The sequence below is a fragment of the Amphiprion ocellaris genome, chromosome 15, assembly GCF_022539595.1.
Source record: "Amphiprion ocellaris isolate individual 3 ecotype Okinawa chromosome 15, ASM2253959v1, whole genome shotgun sequence".
Taxonomy (NCBI): Eukaryota; Metazoa; Chordata; class Actinopteri; family Pomacentridae; genus Amphiprion; species Amphiprion ocellaris.
In genome coordinates, this window is record NC_072780.1 from 4389024 (window position 1) to 4413721 (window position 24698).

The 24698-nt window shown below is 39.2% G+C and overlaps 1 protein-coding gene across 1 annotated transcript in view; it reads left to right on the forward strand.

The window, feature by feature from the left end:
* Positions 1-21220, forward strand: part of chrna11 (cholinergic receptor, nicotinic, alpha 11) — a 24439-nt gene extending 3219 nt beyond the window's left edge. The window contains exons 3-10 of the mRNA XM_023271273.3: positions 207-251; positions 462-571; positions 642-721; positions 4464-4631; positions 4710-4904; positions 9160-9246; positions 11949-12058; positions 14072-21220. Coding sequence (XP_023127041.1) covers positions 207-251; positions 462-571; positions 642-721; positions 4464-4631; positions 4710-4904; positions 9160-9246; positions 11949-12058; positions 14072-14809 — 1533 coding nt within the window. The 3' untranslated portion in view covers positions 14810-21220. The remainder of the gene's footprint in view (positions 1-206; positions 252-461; positions 572-641; positions 722-4463; positions 4632-4709; positions 4905-9159; positions 9247-11948; positions 12059-14071) is intronic.
* Positions 21221-24698: the final 3478 nt, after the last annotated feature.

Genomic DNA, 24698 nt, shown 5'->3' on the forward strand with positions numbered 1-24698 from the left:
TGCAGCTAAAGCATTGTGTCTCAGCCAACATTTAACCTTGTAGGAATGTATTTGAAAAGATAAAAACATCTTCGAACGTCAGATTGAAAACATGATTTGAACTTGTTAGCCAAATTCTGAGGGAATGTTCCCTGCTTACCGGAAACTGCTTTACAGAGAAAATGAGGAAAAGTAATGTGCTAAATGATGTTGTGAATGTCTTGCAGGATGAGAAGAACCAGGTGTTGACCTCTAATATGTGGCTCCGGATGGTAAGAACCCCTGAGAGGATCTGAATGTTTTGGGGTGATAATGAATTTTCTGCTTTCATGGGTTTAAAATTGAGAAGAAAATGAAGTAAGAAGTTCAGACTTTAAGCAACACAGGAGTATTACTTTTTCAATTATATGGCTTGTATCTGTTTTATTTGAGTTCAGCTATATTTCCTGCTCACAGACTGTTTGTGTGTTTGTGTTTTAAAGAGCTGGTTCGACCACTATCTCCAGTGGAACCAGAGCGAACATCCGGGAGTGAAAAACCTTCGCTTCACCACAGATCAGGTCTGGACGCCGGACATCCTCCTCTACAACAGGTAAAACATGAACAAACGCCCAAGAACACACTCATGCCAACAAATAACCTCCTCTCCTGTCCTTCCTCAGTGCAGATGATGACTTTGATTCCACCTTTAAGACCAATATTCTGGTGAACTCCAGTGGCTACGCTGAGTATCTCCCTCCAGGTGAGCTGCTAATCTTTTTTTTTTCCTCTTGTCATCCACCAATTTCCTCCTTTCTCCCTCATTTCCCCAAAGTGCAGCCTCTCGTTCTGCAATCTCGGCATGTCTCTCCTGTTTGTACACTTGACGTTAATATTTTATAAGTGTTCAAAAAACAAAAACAGCATCCCTGGTTAGTCACTAGTTACAGATTCCCAGTGCTGTGAGTAACACCTATAAATAGGAGATGCTCGCTTCCTCTTAACCCAAACGCAAGAGCCGTGCAAGCCTGTGAAAATAACGCCTCCCTGGAGGTTTCACGGGTCTTTACTTAGCGTTTTCTCTGTCTTTTCTTTATAAACCAGATTATAGTAGTCTGAGACCGAATCCCTTGTGTTCAGGGAGGGAGCCGAAATAGCCCTCTGAAGTAAAAGTCGAAGCCTTCGAGCTCAAAAAGCCACAGTATCAATTCTATCCGCGGGGCCATGTTTATTAATAGGCTGCTGCTGAATGTAAATACCGCTGCTTTAATGCTGCGATCTGGATCTGAGCCAATTAGGGGGGAAAGAATTTTAAGACAGAGCTGTGGGTTTTTTTTGGTGGGAATAAATCGAGGAGAGGTTGGAGGAAAAACTGGAGAAAAGGATGAGCAGATCTCACAAGCCCCGGCTGCGTTTCCTGAGGTGTGTTTGGGCTGGTTATTGTCAGTAAATAAAAGACAACAGGCCTGTGGGTGGCAGGAGTTTGACACGAGGTTAATAATTCAGATGTGGAGGATCCTGAGCGCCTGCTGCAAACCGTCCAAACATGGCTGCAGACTTAAAGGTGTTGTTGTGTTTTAGCTTAATGGCACAACAGGAGATAAGGTGTAACAGGTTTTTTCTTTTTTTTTTATAGCTCATATCTGGTTCGGGTGACATTTACAGCGCGGTAATCTTGTCTCCAGGTCTTGTAACGTCGTCTTGGGAGGCGGTTTCCAGAATGATGGAGTTTTATTTTGGGAGCCGCGTGTGCTCCGAGACGAGAGATTGTTCGGAGCTGCGGAAAAGATTTCAGGTGCTCTTGTTTGAGAGCGTTGCTTCAAGGTTACCGCACATCTCCGGGAGGCGGGTTACAGAAATATTTCTGGGCACGGAGCAGGAGAGGGCAAAAAGGCGGGCAGAGCGGCTTTAACTTAATCAGTGGAGTTTAGGATTTAGTGTCTTTGGAGCTCATAACGGGGGTAATTATAAAGACATCATCCTGGTGAAGCGAAGGCAAAGATCTCCATGTTAATGAGGGAAGTTTTAGAGAGCAAGAAGAGCATAAAAGGAAAATTTATAGCTGCTACTACATTTGGTGCCATTTTTTTCATGATCAACCTCAAGCTTTGAATCCAGCATTCAACCTGTTAACCTCCTTACTCTGCTCTGAACTCAGCTTTCATTCAACTCTGAGGGCTGCTTTGCACGTTGGCAGGCTCATAATGAACGTCTCTGAGAGCTCCAAGGCCTCACCGGCATTATTTTTTTGCTTTTCTGCTTTTAAAGGTGTTTATTTTAGTAATTACTCTAAGGGGCTGCGGATTGCCAGCGACCACTGCGAGCTTCACTGTTGGAAAGTGTGATGATTTTTGTGCCCATGCATACGTGCGTGTGTGCCGCTTGCGTTTATTTTGCATAATAAAAGTGGTAATCTGATTACGGCGCTGTGCACAATCTTATTTTTCAGTGTCACTGTTGATGCTCTCTGCCGTTGCCGAGGCTTAGTTAACAGCTGTGTGTGCAGGCAGAGCAGCATTTGTTTGCAGAGGAGAATATACGGAACCTGCGAGTGACAATATTGCTGCCAAGTTTGGTTTGTTTTTATAGACACTTCTTTCATGGGAGGTTGTTTCTAATTTAGACTACGCTTTCACTTCTTCAGCCTCCTATTTCCAAACAGTAAACTCTCTGCAGACCTGCACGGTGTTAATAAAAACCCTGCACTCTTTTGGTTGTGATGCAGCAGTTTTCGGACCATTTTCGACATACAGTCATGGAAAAAGTTATTAGTCCACCCTTGTTTTCTTCAATTTCTTGTTCATTTTAATGCGTGGTACAACTAAAAGTACATTTGTTTGGACAAATATAATGATATCAACCAAAATAGCTCATAAGAGTTTAATTTAAGAGCTGATATCACATTTTCCATGGTTTTCTTGATAATAACCAAAAGCACTTATGTTCCTACATCAATAGCTCTGCAATTGTACTGCCGAAAACAGCTTTTAGGATTCCATGTTTTCTTTTCTGTCTGTTTTAGTCCCATGATCCACACAGGAGTTAGTACTGATTCATAACCATAGTTTCTGATGACTGCAGTCATGCGTCTTGGCTGCTCTCCACCAGCTTCTCACATTGTTCTGCTGTCACAGCAGCCCATTCCTGTTGCATAAATTCAAACTAATTTTCTTTGTTTTTGGGCTTGTGGTTCTCCATTTTGCATTTGATGATTTTCCACAGGTTTTCAGTTGGATTTAGATCTGGTGATTGAGCAGCCAAGGCATGGTTCCAATGTTCTGCTTCTCCATCCAGGCTTTAACTGACCTTGCCGTGTGGTAGAGGCATTGTCTTGTTGGAAAATCCAGTCATTGGAAGCCAGAAAGAGTCTTCCAGCTGATGAAGAAGACTTTTCAAGAACATGACCTGGTTCATTTACCCTGCTCCACCCAGACTGAAACTACCCCAGATGGTCACTGATCCACCCCCATGTTTTACTGTAGGGGCAGACAGTCTGGTTTGTAGCTTCTCCAGGATTCCTCCTAACCAGTAAGTTGGCTGGAGTGGACATCGACTGAAAACTGAATTCATCACTGAAGAGAACCTTAGCCCAATCATCAACAGTCCAATCCTTGTGATCCCAGCAAAGAGTAACCAGCTTTCCACTGCCTTTCCTTGATGAAGGGCTTCTTCCTGTCCTATGTGACTTCAGACCAGCTTCAAGAAGTTGCTTTCCAACTGTCCTTGCCCAACAAGTCACATTTCTCCACAGTGTCCACTAATTTTAAGGTCCCTGGAGGTCTGATGATGATTCCTGACAGGAACGGATAAGTGACGTCATCTGGTGGGTAGAAAGACGTTTCCTGCTGCGACCAGCTAGCAGTTTGGTAGAACCATGTTGGGCTTGTTTTTTCTTGGTGTAATGAACGGCTGTCTTGGAGATCTTCAGTTTTTTGGCTACCTGTCTCTCACTCATGCCAATTTCCACCAGTGCCAAGATGGCTGCCTTTGTAGCTTCACATAATTCTTTAGTTTTAGGCATTATGTGAGAGCTGACAACTTGTGAGTTGTGCTACGACTTAAATGTCAGCAGAAAACCACTCTAGACCTTTGCATGTGCTGCTGATGACATGAAATGACCTCTTATATACCCTGGAATACAATGAAGCTGAAGCATGTCAAAGAGGACATAGAGTATTATGGAATCAGCTGTATTGGTTGTCATGTTCATTGTATTCTTCAGGTAATATACCTTTAGTGGTACCAGGCATTAAAATGAACAAGAAATTGAAGAAAACAATGGTGGTGTGATAATTTTTTCCCATGACTGTAAACGAAACAAGGTCGTCCGGTAAAGAGCGCCAAATGAATGAATGATTGTGACCTAGCAGGTAATTTAATATTCAGGACAGACATCTTTGCCTTGTCACCTCTGTTCAGGAAGCTGCAGGGGTCAGTGTTGTCATTTAGTCAATCGACTGTGCAGCTTTAAGTCTCTGCCTCCTGTCCTTTCCTGTTCCCCTCAGGAATCTTTATGAGCACATGCAACGTGGATGTCCGCTGGTTTCCCTTCGATATTCAGAAATGTGAGCTGAAGTTTGGCTCCTGGACGTATGATGGATGGCTGCTGGACCTCCAGATGAATGATGCAGACATCTCTGGCTACATGCCCAATGGAGAGTGGGACCTAGTGGGTGAGTCTTGAGACTTCTGCACTAAAAAAAGACATCCAGCCAGAGCAGTAGAATCAGTTTCTGTCCGTGCTTTTCCAGGCGTTCCCGGTACCAGAAGCGAGGTTTTCTATGAGTGCTGCAAGGAGCCCTACCCTGATGTGACATTTGTCGTTACAATACGACGGCGGACGCTCTACTACGCCTTGAATCTGCTCATTCCGTGCGTGCTGCTGTCTTCTATGACCCTGCTAATTTTCGTGCTGCCAGCCGACTCTGGGGAGAAGATCTCGCTGGGTGAGTGGATCAAAAACTGCCACGACAGAGTAAACAAGCAGGAAAAAGTTGGGGGAAGTTGCCTTGTTAGCTTTTGCAGCACATCTCAGTTTCTATCTTCAAGAAGCAGACCAGTGTGAGAGTCGGTCCATTAAAAGTGAAAGACGCTGCACAATGTATTGTTTTTCTTGCCTTCAGTCACCGATCTGTGGGAGGCCGAGGAACACAAGGACACCAGGAGATACAAACAAACAGAAAAACATGTTTTGCATTTAATATCTTCTCTCTCTTAGAAATTGAGAAGTTTCCATTAAATGTGTCCTGCTGAGACTCTTCGAACACGGTTTCTGTCGACCTTCAGATTTAAATGTACTGTGTGAATGTTTGATGTTAAATACACGGCACTACAAAAAAAAGTCGCACTCTAACATTTTGTTGGACTGCCTTTAGCTTTGAGTACAGCACTCATTCACTGTGGCATCGTTTCGATCAGCTTCTGCAATGTCACAGCATTTATTTCTGTCCAGAGTTAGATTAATTTTCTACCAAGATCTTATATAAAATAACAAATTATCTGAGACACGGCTAAGTTCCCCATTACAAAAACACCTCTCAAGGAAGTGTGTTAATTCCAAATCACATGACCTGCTCCACATGATGTCATTTCCTCCTGAAGAAAAGACTGGCCAGACTCCAAGGCTTTCTGAGTTATTTAATAGAAAGTAGTGTGTGAGTCAAGTGTGGACAGTTTTACGACAATATCTTATACTTAACTTTCAATTTCAGGTTTACTCAATTGTATATATAATATTTAGAAGAATCTTTGTGTAAAAATGCCTTGTGGGGTTTGGTTAAATGTTGATTTTAGGCCTGAAAACAGCAAAAATGTCAACTATGATACAAAAAGTCCCACAATTATATATTGACTCATACATAGAGCAGATAGGAGACAAATATTTGAAAAAATTAGAAATGAAATAAGTAGAAAAATATTTATAATATGTAGAGTCACTATCATTTTTTCCAGTATTGGTAACATCTGGGGGCAACTGGAAAATTGTGAGCCATGTTGATTCCATTTTTTGTCAATTTTTGTAAAATCATTAACAAAGAAATTAAGTTAGATTGTCTCTTTAAAAAAAAAAAAAAAAAAAACGATTAACCCTCATGTCGTCCTGCAGGTCAAAATTGACCTGTTTTAAAGTTTGAGGATGTGGAAAAAGTAGATATATTTTCACAGTGAAACTTCTGATGTCCACATTTTCAACATTTTTGGGAAATTTTTGAAAATTTTTTGGTGGGAAAAAAAGAAATGTTAAACATGTTTCTTAAGAACATTCACAAAAGAATCAACCAAAATCCAGCGAATTTCGCTGGATTTTGGTAGATTTTTATGTGAATGTTCTTAAAGAAAATATTACAAGTTTTACTGATATATATGTAATCACTTTAGATATTTTTAGGATTTTTTTGGAAGATTTTTACTCATTTTTTGAAAATATTTACAAGAAATTTCTTGCCAAATTTGGGGGATTTTTTTTTTTTTTTAAATAAAACTTTCAAGGGAAACTTTTAAGGAATTATTGGAATTTTCTTCCTGAAGGTTTTGCAAAGTTTCAGAAATTTGGGGATTTTTTTTGCTGAATTTTTGGATTTTTTTCAGACAAGGAAACAATATTTTTTGGTGCCCATAAATGAGGACAACAGGAGGGTTAAAGGCATTACAGCTGCACATAAAACATTCGAGTGCCCTCTATTTCTAGCCGTGGTCTCTATAGAGGTACAGGACTTAGTGCAGAGAAAAATAAACCCACAGTCAGTAAAAATGTAACAGGAGAACTGCTTAGGGTCCAGAGGGTGCATAGAAACAGAAATATAACAGAACTGAGAATGACAGTAAATGCAAAACATATCTTTCTGTTCATCTCTGCTTGTATTTCTGGTCATGTGTATGTATATAAATACATCCTCTTGCAAATTTACGTAAAAGGTACTTTTAACATTTCACACTCTCGGCCTTCCCACAAAGCACCAGTGAATAAACAGAATCTCCGACTTCGCTACTCTCTTGCTTCTAAGTGTTAAGAAATAATTTTATAGGCTGAAATTGAGCGCTCACAACAAGAAAACCGTCTTAGAATGAAGGTAAATAAAATGAAGGAGTGGCGGCGGAGACTACGGGGAGGCATGAAAGAGGCCGAGGCTGAGGAACCGGGAGAGGAGAGGGATTACACGATAAAATAGAAAGATGAGAAATGTGAGGAGGAGAAACAGAGACCGATAGGTGTGGGAAGGTAGCAAAAAAGAAAAAAAAGATAACACAAGGCAGGAGAAGAATTTGAAAAGGATGCAGACAAAAGAGGAGAAAGAGAGGAGTGATGAGGAGGGGAAGGTGGGAGAATAACCAAATCACAATATAATAGGAGAGGAAGCAGGGATGTTATCAAACAGCTGCTGAAAATACAGTTTAATACCTGCGTCAGCCTGTTTACAGATGAATGATGTTCGTCTCATGAGCACATCAAAGACTCCAGACTTCACATTATCTGACCTTTATGGAGCTGAAACAAGTGGGGAGCTAACGGAGGAGTCGAGTCTTTGATTGATCAATTAAAAACATTCTCTGCTTTTGGGTTTTTAAATGAGAGTTAAACTGACTGTAAATTGACTTTCAAAGCTATTACAATATTTTGCAAATCTGCAATGAGAATTTTATGTATTTTTTCTGACATTTTATAGATATCGATCAACCAATACCGCCGGATAAATGTTCAGAAGTGAAAATAGTTGGTATCTGAAGTCCTGTTTCATGTTATTGCAGCGTCTTTGCACCAGTCCAGTTGCTCACTGAATACACAAATGCTGTTTTTGTAAATGTTTCTTAACTTTAAGTTCCAAAGGTGGGTTTGAGAGGCATGTTAGCTTTAAAAAAAACTCAAATTTATAGCATTCATCAATCAGACACTGTAAAAATGGAAAGAATCTACAGATTTCTGATGGTCTTTAATGAGCTAAACAAAAATAAAATGAGCCGATTCAAATATTGTTTTGATTGTGTTCTTTTAATTAAGTTGAGATAATCATGACAGATATTTCTTTTTGGCAAAATGTCAAATTTTATATGGAAAATAACAAATTGTATCTTAGTTATTTAATATAAGGTAGTGTTTGAGTCAAGTGTGGATTTATGGCATGTCAACAGGTTTACTACAATATCTTTAGAAATAACTTTCAATTTTACTCAATTGTATATATAACATTTAGAAGAATCTTTGTGTAAAAATGCCATGTGGTGTTTGGTTATAGGCGTCCATGTTGATTTTAGGCCTGAAAACAGCAAAAATGTCAACTATGATACCTGTCAACTATGTTACAAAAAGCCCCGCAATTACATATTGACCCATCTGCAATCCTGTTCCACTGAATACACAAGCGCTTCTGTTGTTTCTGTAAATGCTACTCGACTCGAATGGGAGGGAAAGCCACGACAGCACTGTCAAAGCATATTCTCAACCTCAATACGGGGTGCATTATGCAGCATTTCTCCCGAGGAAGAAAAAAAGAAAGCCAAGCCTTACACACACGGCCAATTAACCTATTGATGTAATTAAGGCTAGTGAATTGATCAGGACGGAGGAGGCTTATATTCCGCCTTCCAGGAAAACACTCCGTCACTTCACTTGATGGAGGAGACATGGGGACAGAGTGGCCGGGCCTTGGGGGTTACACGACTAGTTAGTGTCGCTTCGGGGAAAAAACAACATAAGGGATGCTTTTTTAATTTACTTAATATCCTCAAAGAGCGTGCACATTTTACCTCTCGGATGGGGAGTTTAATTGAATGCCCCTGAATGAGGACAGTTATGCCAACAAAGCACTCCTTAAATTCTATCTGTTGGGGTAATAAGACGGATGGTGTGGAGGTGGATAAATGAAGATGGAGATGAGGTGTGCACACAGACGGAGTTTGAATGTCCTAAGAAGTGGCTATCTGCTATGCGGAAGTGCTTCTTTTTTTTTAGCCATAGAGGTACAGGATGTCAAAAAGTAATTTGCTGTATGAGTGGTAGCTGGTAATTTACATAAATCGAACTTGATCTCATCCTGAGTGCGACCATTTATCAAAATACCAAACACGCTCATGTGGTTTCTCCCAAGGAGGCACAGCGAGGGGAGGAGACGAAACAATGATATTGATTGCTTAACAAAATGTAGTTAAAGCATGAAGTGCAATCTATCTGTCTGTCTATCTATCTGTCTATCTATCTATCTGTAGGTATCACCGTCTTGCTGTCTCTCACTGTTTTCATGTTGCTGGTGGCAGAGATCATGCCAGCCACATCTGACTCCGTCCCTCTTATAGGTAAGTGAAAAACACTCTTGTATTTTATTAAATTTTTTTAACAAGTGCATCTCGACAAATGTCTCGACCCATGACACCTAATTAAAACTTACTGCCATAACAACATTCAATGTGATATCAAGTTGCTGTACTCATTAGAGATACTCCACGAAGCTCCTGAATCCATATCTGGTCTCGAGTGTTCAATTTTCAAGTTCTACACAGCGTGAAGTAGCTTCCAGTTCAAGTTTGGTAGTTTAGCAGAGAAAATACACTGTAAAACAAATAATCGACAAACTGGCCAATATATAATTTAGTGACTTTTGAAGTCCATGGCCTATATCTTGTATCCATTTTTATTAAAAGTAAAAGAAAATAATGTTTTTTATGTTCATTATGATCATGTCTTTACAAATTCCATAATTATTTATTATGGAAACAATCACTTATTAATAAAAAAAATGACTGGATATCACTAAAATGTCAACTAAATAACTGTCCCAATTTAATAACAACCACCTTCTAATTAGCTAAACAATAATAAAATGAGCTGATTCAGAAATAGTTTTGATTGTGTTCTTTGAGTTGAGGTGTTTTGTGGTCATTTTGCAACTTTTTGTAGTTATTTTGTCTCTCGTCATTTTGTATCTTTATATGATAATTTTGTGTCTCATTGAGTCAAAAAATCCCATAGTTATATATTGATCCATCTTTTTTTTAGTTAAAATATAAATATTTTTCATTTATTTTAAGGTAATTAAACTCATCCGACTTAAAAACATGAGTTCTTCTAACTTGAGAAATGAATGAGTTCCCATTTAATGAAATTTATCAGAAACAAAACCAGCACATTTCCCAGGATGCATTGTTCGAGAGTTAAGAGTCTCTGTTTGTTTAAAGTTTGTCGAAAACAGACATGAGAGAAACTTGCTGTGCGTCTTTAATACGTGTTAAATTAAGTTATGGTTGTTTCTTTTCACATTAATGAAAGCAATTCCAGGATTGAATCCGGTCTCTACATCTGTAGACGTCTAATTTACTTCACTGTCACTGGGAACAGATTGTCTTTGTACCGACTCTGGTAGAAAACAGCTGTGGCTCCGTGTTCTTCATGTTAATTGTAAAAATAAAAGGACTCTTTATTCTGAGAAGAACTCAAAGGAAAGCAAGTCTGCCTGTGAAGTCTGTGAATGTTGTCAGTGTGACCAAACAGTTGTTCCAGCTAGATATCTCAACTTGTTTCGCTGTATTAACTTGACTCAGTTCTACACTTTCACAAGTCATGAGAAGACGATGATTCCACCAGATTGGCTCATTATCACACCGTTAAATGTCCATATTATCGCAGATCCTTTCCATGCATATGAGCCAGTAGGGATCTCCTCCAGCTTTTAATGAATCAGCTCATTTTATTATTGTTTAGCTAATTAGAAGGTGGTTGTTATTACAGTGGGACGGTTATTTAGTTGACATTTTAGTGATATCCAGTCATTTTTTATTAATAAGTGATTGTTTCCATAATAAATAATGATGGAATTTGTAAAGACATGGTCATAGTGAACATAAAAAACATTATTTTTTTTTACTTTTAATAAAAACGTATGCAAGATATATCCCATGGACTTCAAAAGTCCCTCAATTACATATTTACCCATCTAGGGTCTGCATGCGCCTCTCTGTGTATGTACCTGAATAGAAAGCAGACCTCGCAATGAAAAATTCACCCAGCAAAAAAAATAACGGATAAATATTTAAATTCTAGCAATACCAGTGTGAAGATTGGGTTTGGGGATGACTGTGCCAAAAAGTAACAGAGATTATTTGCATTGCAACAGTTCATGACAGATGGGAAACTTTCATGACTATTGCGTACACTTATGACATTTGTAAGTAGTTAGTTGAAGGAGGTTTACAAAGACATTAGACACACAGACATGTAGAAACATATAAAGGTTACAAACTACAAATGTGCATACAAAATTCACAGAAACCTGTCTAATGCATGATACTTGAGTGTGAATGCCCAACACTGCATCCTTAGTGCCTTTATCACAACAACAGATGGACAAAAACTGCAAAAAAATATAGTCCCAACATGCTACTACGATGTGTCACAGCTGCAAATTGCCCCCCCAACAAACCCCCAAAACCTATAATAAGAGAATTTATTTTAGACCACCTGCTCCCCTTAAAATTTAAGTGGCTAAATTGATTGTATCCACACTGCTGGAAATCATGTTTAGTGAGAAAAAGACTGCAGCCAGAAACAGATGCGAGGCCATCGTTGCCTGAGGACACAAATCCTGGCCGTTAAAAACTTGAGGGAAAAAAAATGCAGAGTCATAACCGTCAGAGTGTTGCTTTCAGCATAATTTTTATTGCAAGTAACTACCCTGATCTTAATCCGTTTGATGATTTTGCGCACAGATAGCCGACAGTAGCGCCGGTAGCAGGCTGACAGACGGTGTGCTGAACGGAAAAAAGGAAGGAAACTGTCTTTTCAAATTCATGTTATTCTTCAGAATCGTGTTATCGTGTTTCTAGGGTACAATCAAAAGAGTTTATCTCATCAACCTTGCAATGCTAGAAACAGAAATTGTAGATTTTTCTTTTTCTTTTCTCAATAAAGCGACTTTCGTTGAGGCAAATCAGCATCTGCTGCAGGTTATCAAAAGGCCGTGCAACTATGTGAAATATAATCTTATTCCTCCTCCTCCTCCCAGGTCAGTACTTTGCCAGTATAATGATCATTGTTGGCATGTCAGTCATCGCTACAGTGGTGGTTCTGCAGTATCATCACCACGATCCGAATGGAGGGAACATGCCAAAATGGGTGAGTGTGAGCTCACGGCGTTCTTCATGACCTCACATTCATTAGCAGTCGCATACGTCGTGCGTTCAGGCTTGTTACAGCCTGTAAATGGCCGGCCTTCCTGTCCCAGATATGATGTATGCCTCCTGTTAATCTCTATTCCAGCCGTCATTCTTCTGCTCTGCCATTTCCAACAACGCCTCATCATTTGTTAGCGCTACCTGAGCTCCTTCTGCCAGCTTCCTTTTCTCTTTTCATTCTCTGACTTCCGCGGCTATGACTCATCCGGCAGTGTCAGTCTGCCTGAGTGTGTGTTCATCAAATGCGTCGCCGCAGACTTCAACAGGAGTGCATTTCAAAGCACCCTGGATATGTGGGCGGATTTGATTTGACTCATTCCTTCTTTTTTTGTTTTCCCTTTCCCTCTGTTTAACACTAACAAATGCGTCAAGTCTCTCCATACGGAAGTTTTGTTGTAATGTGAATATATCAAAAAGTGACAAATGTAGTCTGGAATGAAGATATTCAATTTAAAAAATAGTCTTTAATGACATTATTTAAACCGCTGAAATACAGAATGGTGTCGTTTGGCATTTAAAGGGGTATTTATTTCATGATTTATGCTTCGGCTGCAGTAAAAAAATTGACGGGCCTGCAGTTATTGATATATGTACAAGTAGCCCGGTTGTGTGAGGGTGCAGATGCTGTGTTTATTGACACATTACAAGGGCATTCTGTTGATGAATGGCCTGTTCAAATGGTCCAATGGCCAATTAACAAGCTAATTGATGTGGTCCAGATGAGGGCATTGTACCAGCGCAGTTCATAATTACAGCCCGGACAAAAACAACCGCAGCAGCAACAGGGACTGTTACCTAGCTGCTAAACATACGCAGAGGAAACTAATTGAGCAGTCATCTGGACATTCGCTTCTCATTAAATGCCAGATACCCATCTGGACTCTGCTGGGCCACGATGCCCTTTCAGGGGAAATGCAGCCTTTTCTCTTTTTTTCCAAAGGAAAAAACAGACTATAACAGTAGAATAGAAGTTTTTACATTTGTGTCAGTTAGTGCAGTTTATCTTCTCTTAACCCTCGTGTCGTCCTGTGGGTCAAACTGACCTGTTTTAAGTTTGAAAATGTGGAAAAAAATATATTTTCACAGTGAAACTTCTGATGTCCACATTTTCAACATTTTTGGGAAATCTTTGAACATTTTTTGGTGTAAAAAAGAAAAGTTAAAAATGTTTCCTAAGAACATTTACAAAAAAATCAACCAAAATGCTGTGAAATTCACTGGATTTTGGTTGATTTTTATGTGAATGTTCTTAAAGAAAATATTACAAGTTTTACTGATATATATGGAATCACTTTAGATATTTTTAGGATTTTTTGGAAGATTTTTACTAATTTTTTGAAAATATTTACAAGAATTTTCTTGCCACATTTGAGGGATTTTTATTATTTTTTTTTAAATAAAACTTTTAAGGGAAACTTTTAAGGAATTATTGGAATTTTCTTCCTGAAGGTTTTGCAATTTTTCAGAAATTTGAGGATTATTTTTGCTGGATTTTTTTCAGCCAAGGAAGCAATATTTTTTTAGTGCCCATAATTGAGGACAACAGGAGGGTTAAACTGAATGCAGTAGTTTACAGAAAGATTATTGCAGCTTCATTAGGGTCATGAAATGGTAATCTGAGAATGATCTCAATAATTCTACAGTTTGAGTTTAATGCTGCCTCTTTTTTTTTTTTTTTTTTTTTTTTAATTCTCTCTGTTGGGAATGCAGTTAAAACCAAAAAATAAAAAAATCTTCTTTGCCTCGGGCGGTTTAACTGGGTGTCCCTGGCGAGGATCTTATACTTCTGCTGAAACACACTGCAGTTTGAAACAGAACACCAGGATTGAAACAGAACCAATATCACTCTGCAACAAATGAGGCTATTAGTTCGGCTTAACTGGAGTTATATGTGGGTCAGAACGTGTCGGTGGTTTCTTTTTCTCTGAACACATCTCCCTGTTTTTGCCTCTAGGTGCAGCTCGTGTTGCTGCAGTGGGTGGCCTGGTTCCTTCGTATGAAGCGTCCGGGGGAGAACGACGACCCCGAGCGGCCGCCCTGCGCCCCCCACCTGCGTCGCTGCTCCTCGGGCTCCCAGAGCGGCAGCATCCCCAACCCTCAGGACCCCACCCTGCACCCGCTGCACCCCCAGAACCTGGCTCCTCTCCAGACGGGGCCCCTCCACGCGGGGCACCCTCACCTCCACACTCAGTCCAGCGCCAACAACAACGGGAACCTCCTCTACATGGGCTTCCAGAGCATGGAGGACCCGTCGATGCTCTCGGAGGCCGTCCAGAGGAACAGCATCTCCACGGGGCCTCCAAGAGTGGCGGGAAGTCCACCACCACACCTGCCGTCTCAGTTCTGCAGCTCCCCACCGCCTCCCACCCTCAACATGGATACTGTGGGGTGTCCCAGCACCGTCTCCAGTGGTGGGGGCTTTGGAGGTGGACCAGGAGGGCTGGGAGGATGCTCGACCTCCGCGCTCGGAGACCCCCAGCTACAGGCCATCCTGGAGGAGGTCCGGTACATGGCGGACCGGTTCCGGGAGCAGGACGAGGCGGAGAGCATGGCCGACCAGTGGAAATTTGCGGGCGCCGTGATCGACCGCCTGTGTCTGGTGGCGTTCAGCGTCTTCAACATCATATGCACCATCTCCATCCTCATGTCTGCTCCCAACTTTGTGGAGGCTATTTCAAAGGACTTTGTTTGAAGGCACAGAGGAAGGAAAAAAAAAAAAGGAAGAGAAGCATGAAGGAAAGGATGAAGGAAATTAAATAAAGGATAAAGGATGGAGTGGGCCTCGATCCAAGGAAACACAATTTCCAGTGAACTTGAGGCTCTGTGATTTGTGATTGCAAGGAACTGGGAAGTAGAAAAAAAAACTAATGGTTTTCTTTGCAATACATTCTATTTTGTAACTGAAACATAAGGAGAAAACAGATGAAGAAGGGGCTCCGGATTGAAGTTAAAATGAGATTAGGGTGAGCAGCGTGCTTTATCAGATTCTTGACATGGTGAAATGGGTTCTCGTGGTTAATTCAAAGACTTCCCTCCAAAATTACGGGAGGGAAAGATGAGTCAGAAAGGGGGTAAAAGAAAGCGAGGATTATCCGTCCAATGCAACCAGAAAGCTCTTAAAGCGAAGGGAGAGATTGAGAGAATAAGAGGGGCAAAGAGGCAGTCGGATAGATACGGACGGATAAACGAGCCAGATATTTGACTGTTTTATTTTCTGGAGGAGAGACGACAGCCCTTCGCTCCCACATGTTGAGAAAATACTGCATCATTTAAAGTGATGTGAGGACGAGAGGGTGGGGAGAGGAGACAGAGACTCTCACAAGGACAGACAACAAAGAGCAGTCATGAAGGAACGAGACTTCATCCCCCGTGACATTGGCAGAGTTAAGCATAGCAAGCGGCTCGATGCTCAGATACACAAAAAGTGGACCGCAGATCAAGAACGCTGCAGCGCAGAGGAACAGACGAGGATCTCATCTATTATTCAATCCCATCCATCTAATGACCGTCAAATTGAAAGACCTCGGATAATCTTTAAGACTAATAAGCTTTTAAAAGATGAAGTCCCCCTCTCTCCTCGCGAGCCACTTTGGATTTCTGAGGCCTTATCTCTTTGAGACGATTGCCAATCTGCAACAATCAGCGGAGATCAGAAGCTCCTGAGCTGCGTTCACAGTGTGCGGCGCTTATCGGGATCTGGAAACTGAATTAACCGGTCATCAACAACGCAGTGGCCAGGAGCCGCACCATGGAGGAGACCCGGACCGATAATAACTCACGAGGCTAACTGTATCTGGCAGGTCATAATACACCAACAAAACTCATTGGATTTCATATTAAAGGTTTAATAACTCAGATGGGAGGTCAGCTCTTTAAAAAGAACACGAGACGCAGAGAAAAAAAAGGGGATAAAATCATTCAAATTCCTCAAATTATCACGAACATGAAACATCCCATCAAATTTCAGCGACATCCCTTGAGTGGTGTACAGCTTCGTGAGTGATCTAAAATGAAAGATGAGTTTTAATAAAATGCTATTTTTCACGAAATTGACTCGAGCTGATAAAGTTTCGAAGGTTTAAATTGACATCCTGACCTCCAGGCACAAATCATCTGTGGGGAAGACAGTAGCCAATAAACAAAATACATGATAAATTTGTTTGGATTTGAGGGAATTAGAAGTTTTTCTGCTACTTATCAACAGTCAGACAACAATAAATGACTCATGTCTCTGCTAGCAGTTTGAATGTAGGCTGAATGCAAGATCAGCTTAGCTTAGCTCAGTTCAAAGGTGTCAACTAGCAGCTCTTATTACGTGTTAAATTTTTCCAAGGATGGCTGTCTGGCCTTACTGAAGGACAAGCTGAAAGATGCCTTAGCAATTATAATTAACCTAGAGTGAAACTTTCAATCTGCTCCTTCTGTGCTGGCAAGGCATCTCAAATCTTTCTCTTCTTGCTGTCTAATACAGATAGTCTAAAACCTGTGGACCATATAAGTGAGCTCAATAATTCTCACAGTGCACTGGGAATGTCACATTTCTGGGACAAACCGAGAATGCAATGAGTTGGATGGAACAAAATGTAGAAATTAAAGTTGTGTGAAATAGCAAAAGAGCTATTGAGACAGTTTTGAAGATAAAAAAGAAGTTAAAAGTAACAGGACTGAGTGTAATTTATCTTTAACAACTGCCGGAGCTTCACCGATTCATTAAACTATGCATTTTAACCCTCGTGTTGTCCAGCAGGTCAAAATTGACCTGGTTTAAAGTTTGAAAATGTGGGGAAAAAAATACATATTTTCACAGTGAAACTTCTGATGTCCACATTTTCAACATTTTTGGGAAATCTTTGAACATTTTTTGGTGGAAAAAAGAAATGTTAAAAATGTTTCTTAAGAATATTTACAAAAAAATCTAACAAAATCCAGTGAATCTCGCTGGATTTTGGTTGATTTTTATGTGAATGTTCTTAAAGAAAATATTAGAAGTTTTACTGATATATCTGTAATCACTTTAGATATTTTTAGGATTTTTCTTTCCAAATTTGGGGGATTTTTAAAAAAAATAAAACTTTTAAGGGAAACTTTTACAGAATTATTGGAATTTTCTTCCTGAATTTGCAAATTTTCAGAAATTTGGGGAATTTTTTGCTGAATTTTTGGATTTTTTTCAGACAAGGAAACAATATTTTTTGGTCCCTGTAAATGAGGACAACAGGAGGGTTAATATTCATGTGGATACAAAAACAATGTCCAAACAATACATTCTCTCTGTGTTCATGAAAACTGTAATAATAGTTGTTTATTGTACAATCCACATTTAGGTTTCCAGCCATTGTCATGACTGTTAAAAGCAAATGTTTCCACTTTAAACACTGGATAAAGTGGGTTTAGATGCATTGATCAAGCAAATAATTGTTACTATAAGAGAACAAATTGAGCCACACATTCAAACTGTAAGCAGAGACATGAAGCAGATCAGTTTCCCTGAATTGTAGTAGAAGAAATCCTTTAAAGCATAAGACTGGAGCTACTCACTTTGTTTTTGTAATGTCATCAAATCCCATTGAAAGTGTGTGGTTTCAGGTTCTAGAGCCCGACGGATACTGGATTTTTCAGGGGAGTAAAAATTTTGGCATTGTTTATACATATGTAAGACTGAAAAGGGAAAATGATGGGGCCATTAATTCAGCTGTGAACATACTCTGCTACATGTGCTGCAGACAGCCAGTCGGAGCTGAGGGGTATCCTAGGAAGCAAATTTGACATAGTCAGGCTCTCTTTGTGTTAGCTGACTTATAATGCTGAACAGAAATAATGGGAATCACGGTGGAGGCTATCAACTTCCTTAATAAAGACAGCTTTTTCTTGATCAGATTCTGTGCACTCTAAAAGCTGGGCATTTGATGCGTCATTTCTGCACTAAAAGCACCGACTGTGTACCGCCTCCTTCAGTCAAAATGAACAGGTTGTTAAAATCGACAGCTATCAAGAATAGATCAAATACATATCATTTAAGTTACTATATTAATTGTACCACTCAGTGCACTATTAATCCAGCTGCTTATTTTTCACACGACAGCTGCACATTAGAGCTTTTAAATTTTAACCTCCATACATTTAACCCTCCTGTTGTCCTCATTTATGGGCACCAAAAAAATAGTTTCCTTCTCTGAAAAAAATCCAAAAATTCAGCAAAAAAAATTCCCCAAATTTCTGAAAATTTGCAACACTTTCAGGAAGAAAATTCCAATAATTCCTTAAAAGTTTTATTTTTAAAAAAAATCTTGTTAATAATATCTTGTTAATAATTTTAAAAAATGAGTAAAAATCTTCCAAAAAAATCCTAAAAATATCTAAAGTGATTCCATATATATCAGTAAAACTTGTAATATTTTCTTTAAGAACATTCACATAAAAGTCAACCAAAATCCTGCGAAATTCGCTGGATTTTGGTTGACTTTTTTGTGAATGTTCTTAAGAAACATTTTTAACATTTCTTTTTTCCCACCAAAAAATGTTCAAAGATTTCCCAAAAATGTTGAAAATGTGGACATCAGAAGTTTCACTGTGAAAATATATATATTTTTTCCACATTTTCAAACTTTAAACTGGGTCAATTTTGAGCCGCAGGACGACACAAGGGTTAAACATTAGACTCAATACATGCATTTGGATCTGACACTGTCCAGTAATGAAGCATACATGTAAATCACTTTATATTTGGACCAACTGATAAAAATACATACATACATTATCTGCATTAACAACTGAATACAGCCGGTTTCCGTGGCGATGCAATCCATACAGTTTGCACTGTAACTGTACGGCTTTGTTCAGTGGCTTTACTAACAAACAGCTCAACAGCTTTGCAGGTAATGTATTCTTTCAGCTGAGGATCTGTATCACTTATACAGAATATCATCAGGAGAAGAACCGATGAAAGGTCAGAGCTTCTTACAGCTTATATAAATCCCAAGCTCTGCAGCATCTGTTACCATGGTGATCTAGCCAAGCTAAGAGAGAGCCACCTGACTGAAAAAATTGGGCTTTAAGCTCATCATACCTCTCTAACCCACTAATCCCATTACGTAGTACACCCCTCTGCTCTGCTAGAGAGCAATGGCACCATTTCTGATTTACATCAAGCTGTTTTTTCTGCATTATGTTCTGTAAAGAAACAAGTTTCACATATCAGCAAATACTGGACAACACAGGCACCAATACCAGGCGAGGTTTTTTGGTTCCTTCTACTGTAGCAAAGTGCTTTCTCAAAGGGAATCCACAGGGAATTCAGATTGTTGGGTTCTCTTTGAAAATTGTAAGGTCTTCAGCTCACTATGTGAATAACTGTGAGATAACATATAGGTCAATATATAATTGAGGGACTTTTGAAGTGCATGGGATAAATTTTGCATACAGTTTTATTAAAATTAAAAAAAACTGAAGTTTTTTATGTTCATTATGATCAAGTCTTTACAAATTCCAGAATTATTTATTATGGAAACAATCACTTATTAATAAAAAATGACTGGATATAACTAAAATGTCAACTAAATCACTGCCCCAATTTAATAACAAACACCTTCTAATTAGCTAAACAATAATAAAATGAGCTGATTCAGAAATAGTTTTGATTGTGTTCTTTTTATTAAGTTGAGATAATCATGACAGATATTTCCATTTTGGCAATATATCAAATTTTATATGGAAAAAAACAAATTGTATCTGTGTTTGAGAAATCTATTTTCCACTAAGTTCCCCATTACAAAAACACCTCTCAAAGAAGTGTGTTAATTCCACATCACATGACCTGCTCATTTTGTTTCTTTTTTTGGTCATTTTCAGTCCATTTTGTGGGCATTTTAGGTCTTTTTGTGGTCATTTTGTGCATTTTTGTGGTCATTTTGTGCCTTTTTGTGGTCATTTTCAGCCTGTTTGTGGTAACTTACGGTGTTTTGTGATCATTTTACAATTTTTTGTAGTTATTTTGTGTTTCTTTGTGCAAATTTTTTTTCTGTTTTGTGGGCATTTTTTAGAAAAGACTGGCCAGACTCCAAGGCTTTCTGAGTTATTTAATATAAAGTAGTGTGTGAGTCAAGTGTGGATTTATGGCATGTCAACAGGTTTACTACAATATCTTTAGAAATAACTTTCAATTTCAATCTTTCTCAATTGTATATATAATATTTTAGAAGAATCTTTCTGTAAAAATGCCATATGGTGTTTGGTTCTAGGCGGCCATGTTGATTTTAGACCTGAAAACAGCAAAAATGTCAACTATGATACAAAAACTCCCGCAGTTATATATTGACCCATATGTTATGAATTGCTGCTATACAAATTAAGTTGAATTAAAAATCTAGCCTGTCTAACTATAGGCTCAAAGCAGCCGATAATGTCACCAGATCAGAAAATCAGTCGGGCTCTATGAATTTTACGCATTTTAAAGAGCAAATCATTTTCTAAATCAGCAGAACACTGTACGTTTTACTAAATATTTTGCTATTTTCAGTGACGAATTAATGCACATTTGATGCTCTTGTGAGGATGATGTTTATGGGATTGACCCTAAATGAAACTACAGTGCCCATGTTGGTTTAAATGTAGAAATCTGACACCTAGAGAGGTAATTTGAGGTTGATTAATGTGTATTTTATGACACAGAAAAAAGAAATCTCAGGCTTTGACTACACAGGCTGTGCTTTCAGTGGGATATGTTGTTGTGTTTTCATGGGATTTGATGACAGTAAGATAAACATAGTACCTAGAATGCCCTTTTAGGACACAACATGTTTACAACATTCCTGACCAACACTGTCCGTCTCTGGTGGCAATACAGATGCATTTTTCTCACTGTGAACCGAGTGTAGAGACAGTTGTACACAATCTTTATACCTTCTCTACACTCCTCTTCATCTGCTGTCTTCTCTCTGTTCTCCTCTTTAAAGTTTAGTCTCCTGGCAGGCAGAAAGTAAACTTCCTGCCAGATGGGGGTTTTCTAAAAGGATGTTCTCCTCTGAGCACATGCTGACACCTGAAACACACATCTGTACAGAGCATTTCTCATCCTGAAAATAAATACTGTTTTTTTTCTTTTCTACCACCTTTTGGCCTGCTCTGCAACCTCATCTTTCTGTGTTGACAGTGGCTGGCCTGACATCCGAAAAAGAAGAGAAAAATGACAGTGAGGAGGGGGGGGAAGAGGAGGAGAGAAAGTGCTGATGCGCCGTACGAGCTGGACAGGGCTTTAATTGATAACTCGTTCAGGAAGGAGAGGAGGGAAGGAAGGAGGGGATGGGATGGGATGGGAGGAAGAGGAGGGGAGGGCTAATGGACGAAAGAGGGGGCATACTGGGTAATTCATCGGATTTATGAGGGGACAGTGGCAGGAGGGAGATGGGCGCTCAGACAAGTATAACTCTGTCCCGGACATCAAATGAAAGGCCACCGCACTATATCACAGCGCAGGGGGAATATATATACTGCAGAAATAAACAGAAATTAGAGACATATTTCCATGCGACTATGATCCGAGTGTGCGTGGCCTTCACTGTGTCACTCAGTCAGTGTGTCAGGCTGAGTAAAGAGTCAGTCGGGTGTATTTATAATAGTGTGCTGGTCCTTATTCAGCCCCGGCAAGGCTCCCTGCTTGATGAGCTAACTCAGGGGGTCGAAAAAATGTGCAGCGCTTGCAATCTGGCAGCGCTTAGATTTACTGTGTTCACTCAGATGGAATAAAAGAAGAGAGAGCGAGTGTGTGTGTGTGTGTGTGTGTGTGTGAAGAAGGTGGGGAAGATGAGCCTTGGGGTTTTGCATATATGCACAGAATCAATCACTTGTTGTTCTCATTTAATAACAGAATGTCCATGTAAAGGTTTCTCTCTGGCGTCAGATTTTGCCATATTTAAAGGCAGTTTTGACCTCTTGCAAGTCTGCGTTTGGATAAATATGGCAACGATAAACGCCCAACTTAACACTGCAGACTGATTTGTAGGATGTGTGGGCAAGCGGTAGCGAATGAAAAAGAATGATCCACTCCTAGTCCTTCATTCAAAAATATACACAGCTGCACCGACAATGACAGTATAATTGTAAAAACAAATTCATAGTACAGCAGCAGTAAAAGAAGTCCTATACATGTCAACTCTACTTAACCCTGTAAAACTCACTGTTGAAGAAATACATCAGTTTTCTTTTTAAATATAATTTTATATGTATGTATTTATATATATATACACACAAACACACACACATTATATATATATATATACATTATATATTTTTTTTTCTATATTTGTTTGTATTCTTTTTTTGCTAATTTTCTTCTATATTTGGGTTTAGATATTATTATTATTTATATTTTAATGTTTATTTTATTTATTTTTTGCTCATTATATATGTGTATATTATATATTTTTATTTTCTTTTTTTTGCTAATTTTCTTCATATATATATATATATATATATATATATATATATATATATACATACATACATATAAAATTTTTAGTTTCTTTTATTTATTTCTTGCTCATTTTTTATATATATTTTTTTGTTTGTTTTGGTATTTTTGCTCATTTTGTTCTATATTTGGGTCTTACAGGGTTATAGTTCACAAGTAGTCACTGCAACCAAACCCTTAAATTGTGTTTTACAGCTTCAGAAAAACATTTTTTGTGTTATTTCCACTTTCAAAGGCTTTTTGTCTCTTCTTCGTGGAAATTGCTCCAGGAATTATCAGCAAAATTTCAGAAATTGGATAAAAATGGCAAGAAACAAGACAAGAGTAGGCATTACATGAGCAAAAAACACAGCCGTGTATATGCACACCTGTTCTGACTAAGAGTCCCAGACTGCTCTGCTGCATGTTGCATCCCAACATCTTGCTGCTGAGACCGATCAATGCCTTTTAATTACCAAGGGCCCAAAGTCGCTGGTCGATACAGCTGACGAGAAGCAGAGAGAGAGAGAGAGGGATGCTCCAGACGTTGATTGATGCTCGCTCTTCCCAGTGAGCCTACCTACAGATGTGTCGTTAGGCTTGATTAATCCTGCCAAGCCACATTCACTCACTTTACAGACTGCCGTTTAACCAGCCCGGGCCGTCGCGGTCACAAGGTTAAGTGGACACAAGGTGTCCGCCCTGAGCAACACAGACCCCCTTAACCAATATGTCAAGGCTGGCTGGTTGCTCTCTAAACTACTCACTAGTCCCCTGTAGCACTGACTGACTTCCAATTTCTTACTTGACTGGTAAAAGACACGCAGATAAAACACATCCGACATGCCAATATAAATATCTTCAGTCATTGTGGATCCTCTCAGCAAATTTCCACTCGGGTACAAACCCTTATTTTAAGGAATTTCACTCATTTTTCAACTTGGGTAAATGTTTTCTCTGCCACTTGCACTGTGAATAATAAAATCATCTGTTCATTATTTTGATGGGGCCACTCCAGCGATGTGATATTTCACTTTGATCAAATTGGAAGCCTCATAAAAGAGAGATTAAACGGAAAAGATCAAAACCTAAAGCAGCACAGGATGAAATGTTCCGACTCCCCCATGTGCTGTTTAAATTTCACACACAGAAATTGTTTTCTGTTAAAAATATTAGGTCTGAAAGCCCAAGCCGAGGCAGCATCGACCACAGAGGCCATTAATCAATGGCTTTGTGATGATTAAACTAAAAGTCATGTGTACAAATGGTGGAGCGCCACTTTAAACAGCGCATAATGCCAATAGGTGAATTAGGATGAGTGCAAAAAAGAAAAAAAAAAGTAATGTCAGCTGAAGTGTGGTTTAATGTCATGTGATGGATCTGGCAGATAAAATGCAGTGAGGCTGCTTTATGTACTCACTGATGAAATGTACTCTGCTGTAAGGTGAAGCAGAACTGCAGAATTCAGTCATTTAATGCTACTTCTGAAGTCTGTTTTAAGCAATAACATGCATAAAATTGCATTTAAATCTCACCAAACACAACAGCAGTTTGTGGTACGTATTTATAGACTAAACAGTGTTTAGTTGCTGCTCTCTGGAGAATGTTGTTATTCAGTGCAAGAGGAAAGACAAACAAGGATAATCCAGAACTTCTATGCCTAAAGGGGGTTAAGAGTCTTGATTTGAAGCTGTTATGCCTTTGAATTATGCACGACATAATTATACAGGGTTTTTTTTGTTACATAACGTTATTTCGGATTTCGTCCTTCTATATTCTAAGAAGCAAAACAACTATTTGCTTTGCACGCTGAATAAACAAGAAAAGAAGGAAGAATAAATCCAGCGGTAAAAGACCACCACAGCTGCCTCTGTGTAAAACCCAGAGTGGCATGTTGGAGAGACTCCCAGAGTGTTTTCACCAAAGCCTCCACACGAGTGGACATTAAGTGGACTTAACACATTTTCCCTCAGGTGTGACCACTAGATAAGGAGCCACTCCTGGGCTCTGAGGACAACGTTCCAACCTGACAGTTACAACTGGCCGGAGAGAGGTGTTTTTAGTGGACAACAAGACACTTGTCCTCCTTCCAGCCATAATAGACAACAAACAGCAGCTTTAAATCCTTCTTAGGCCT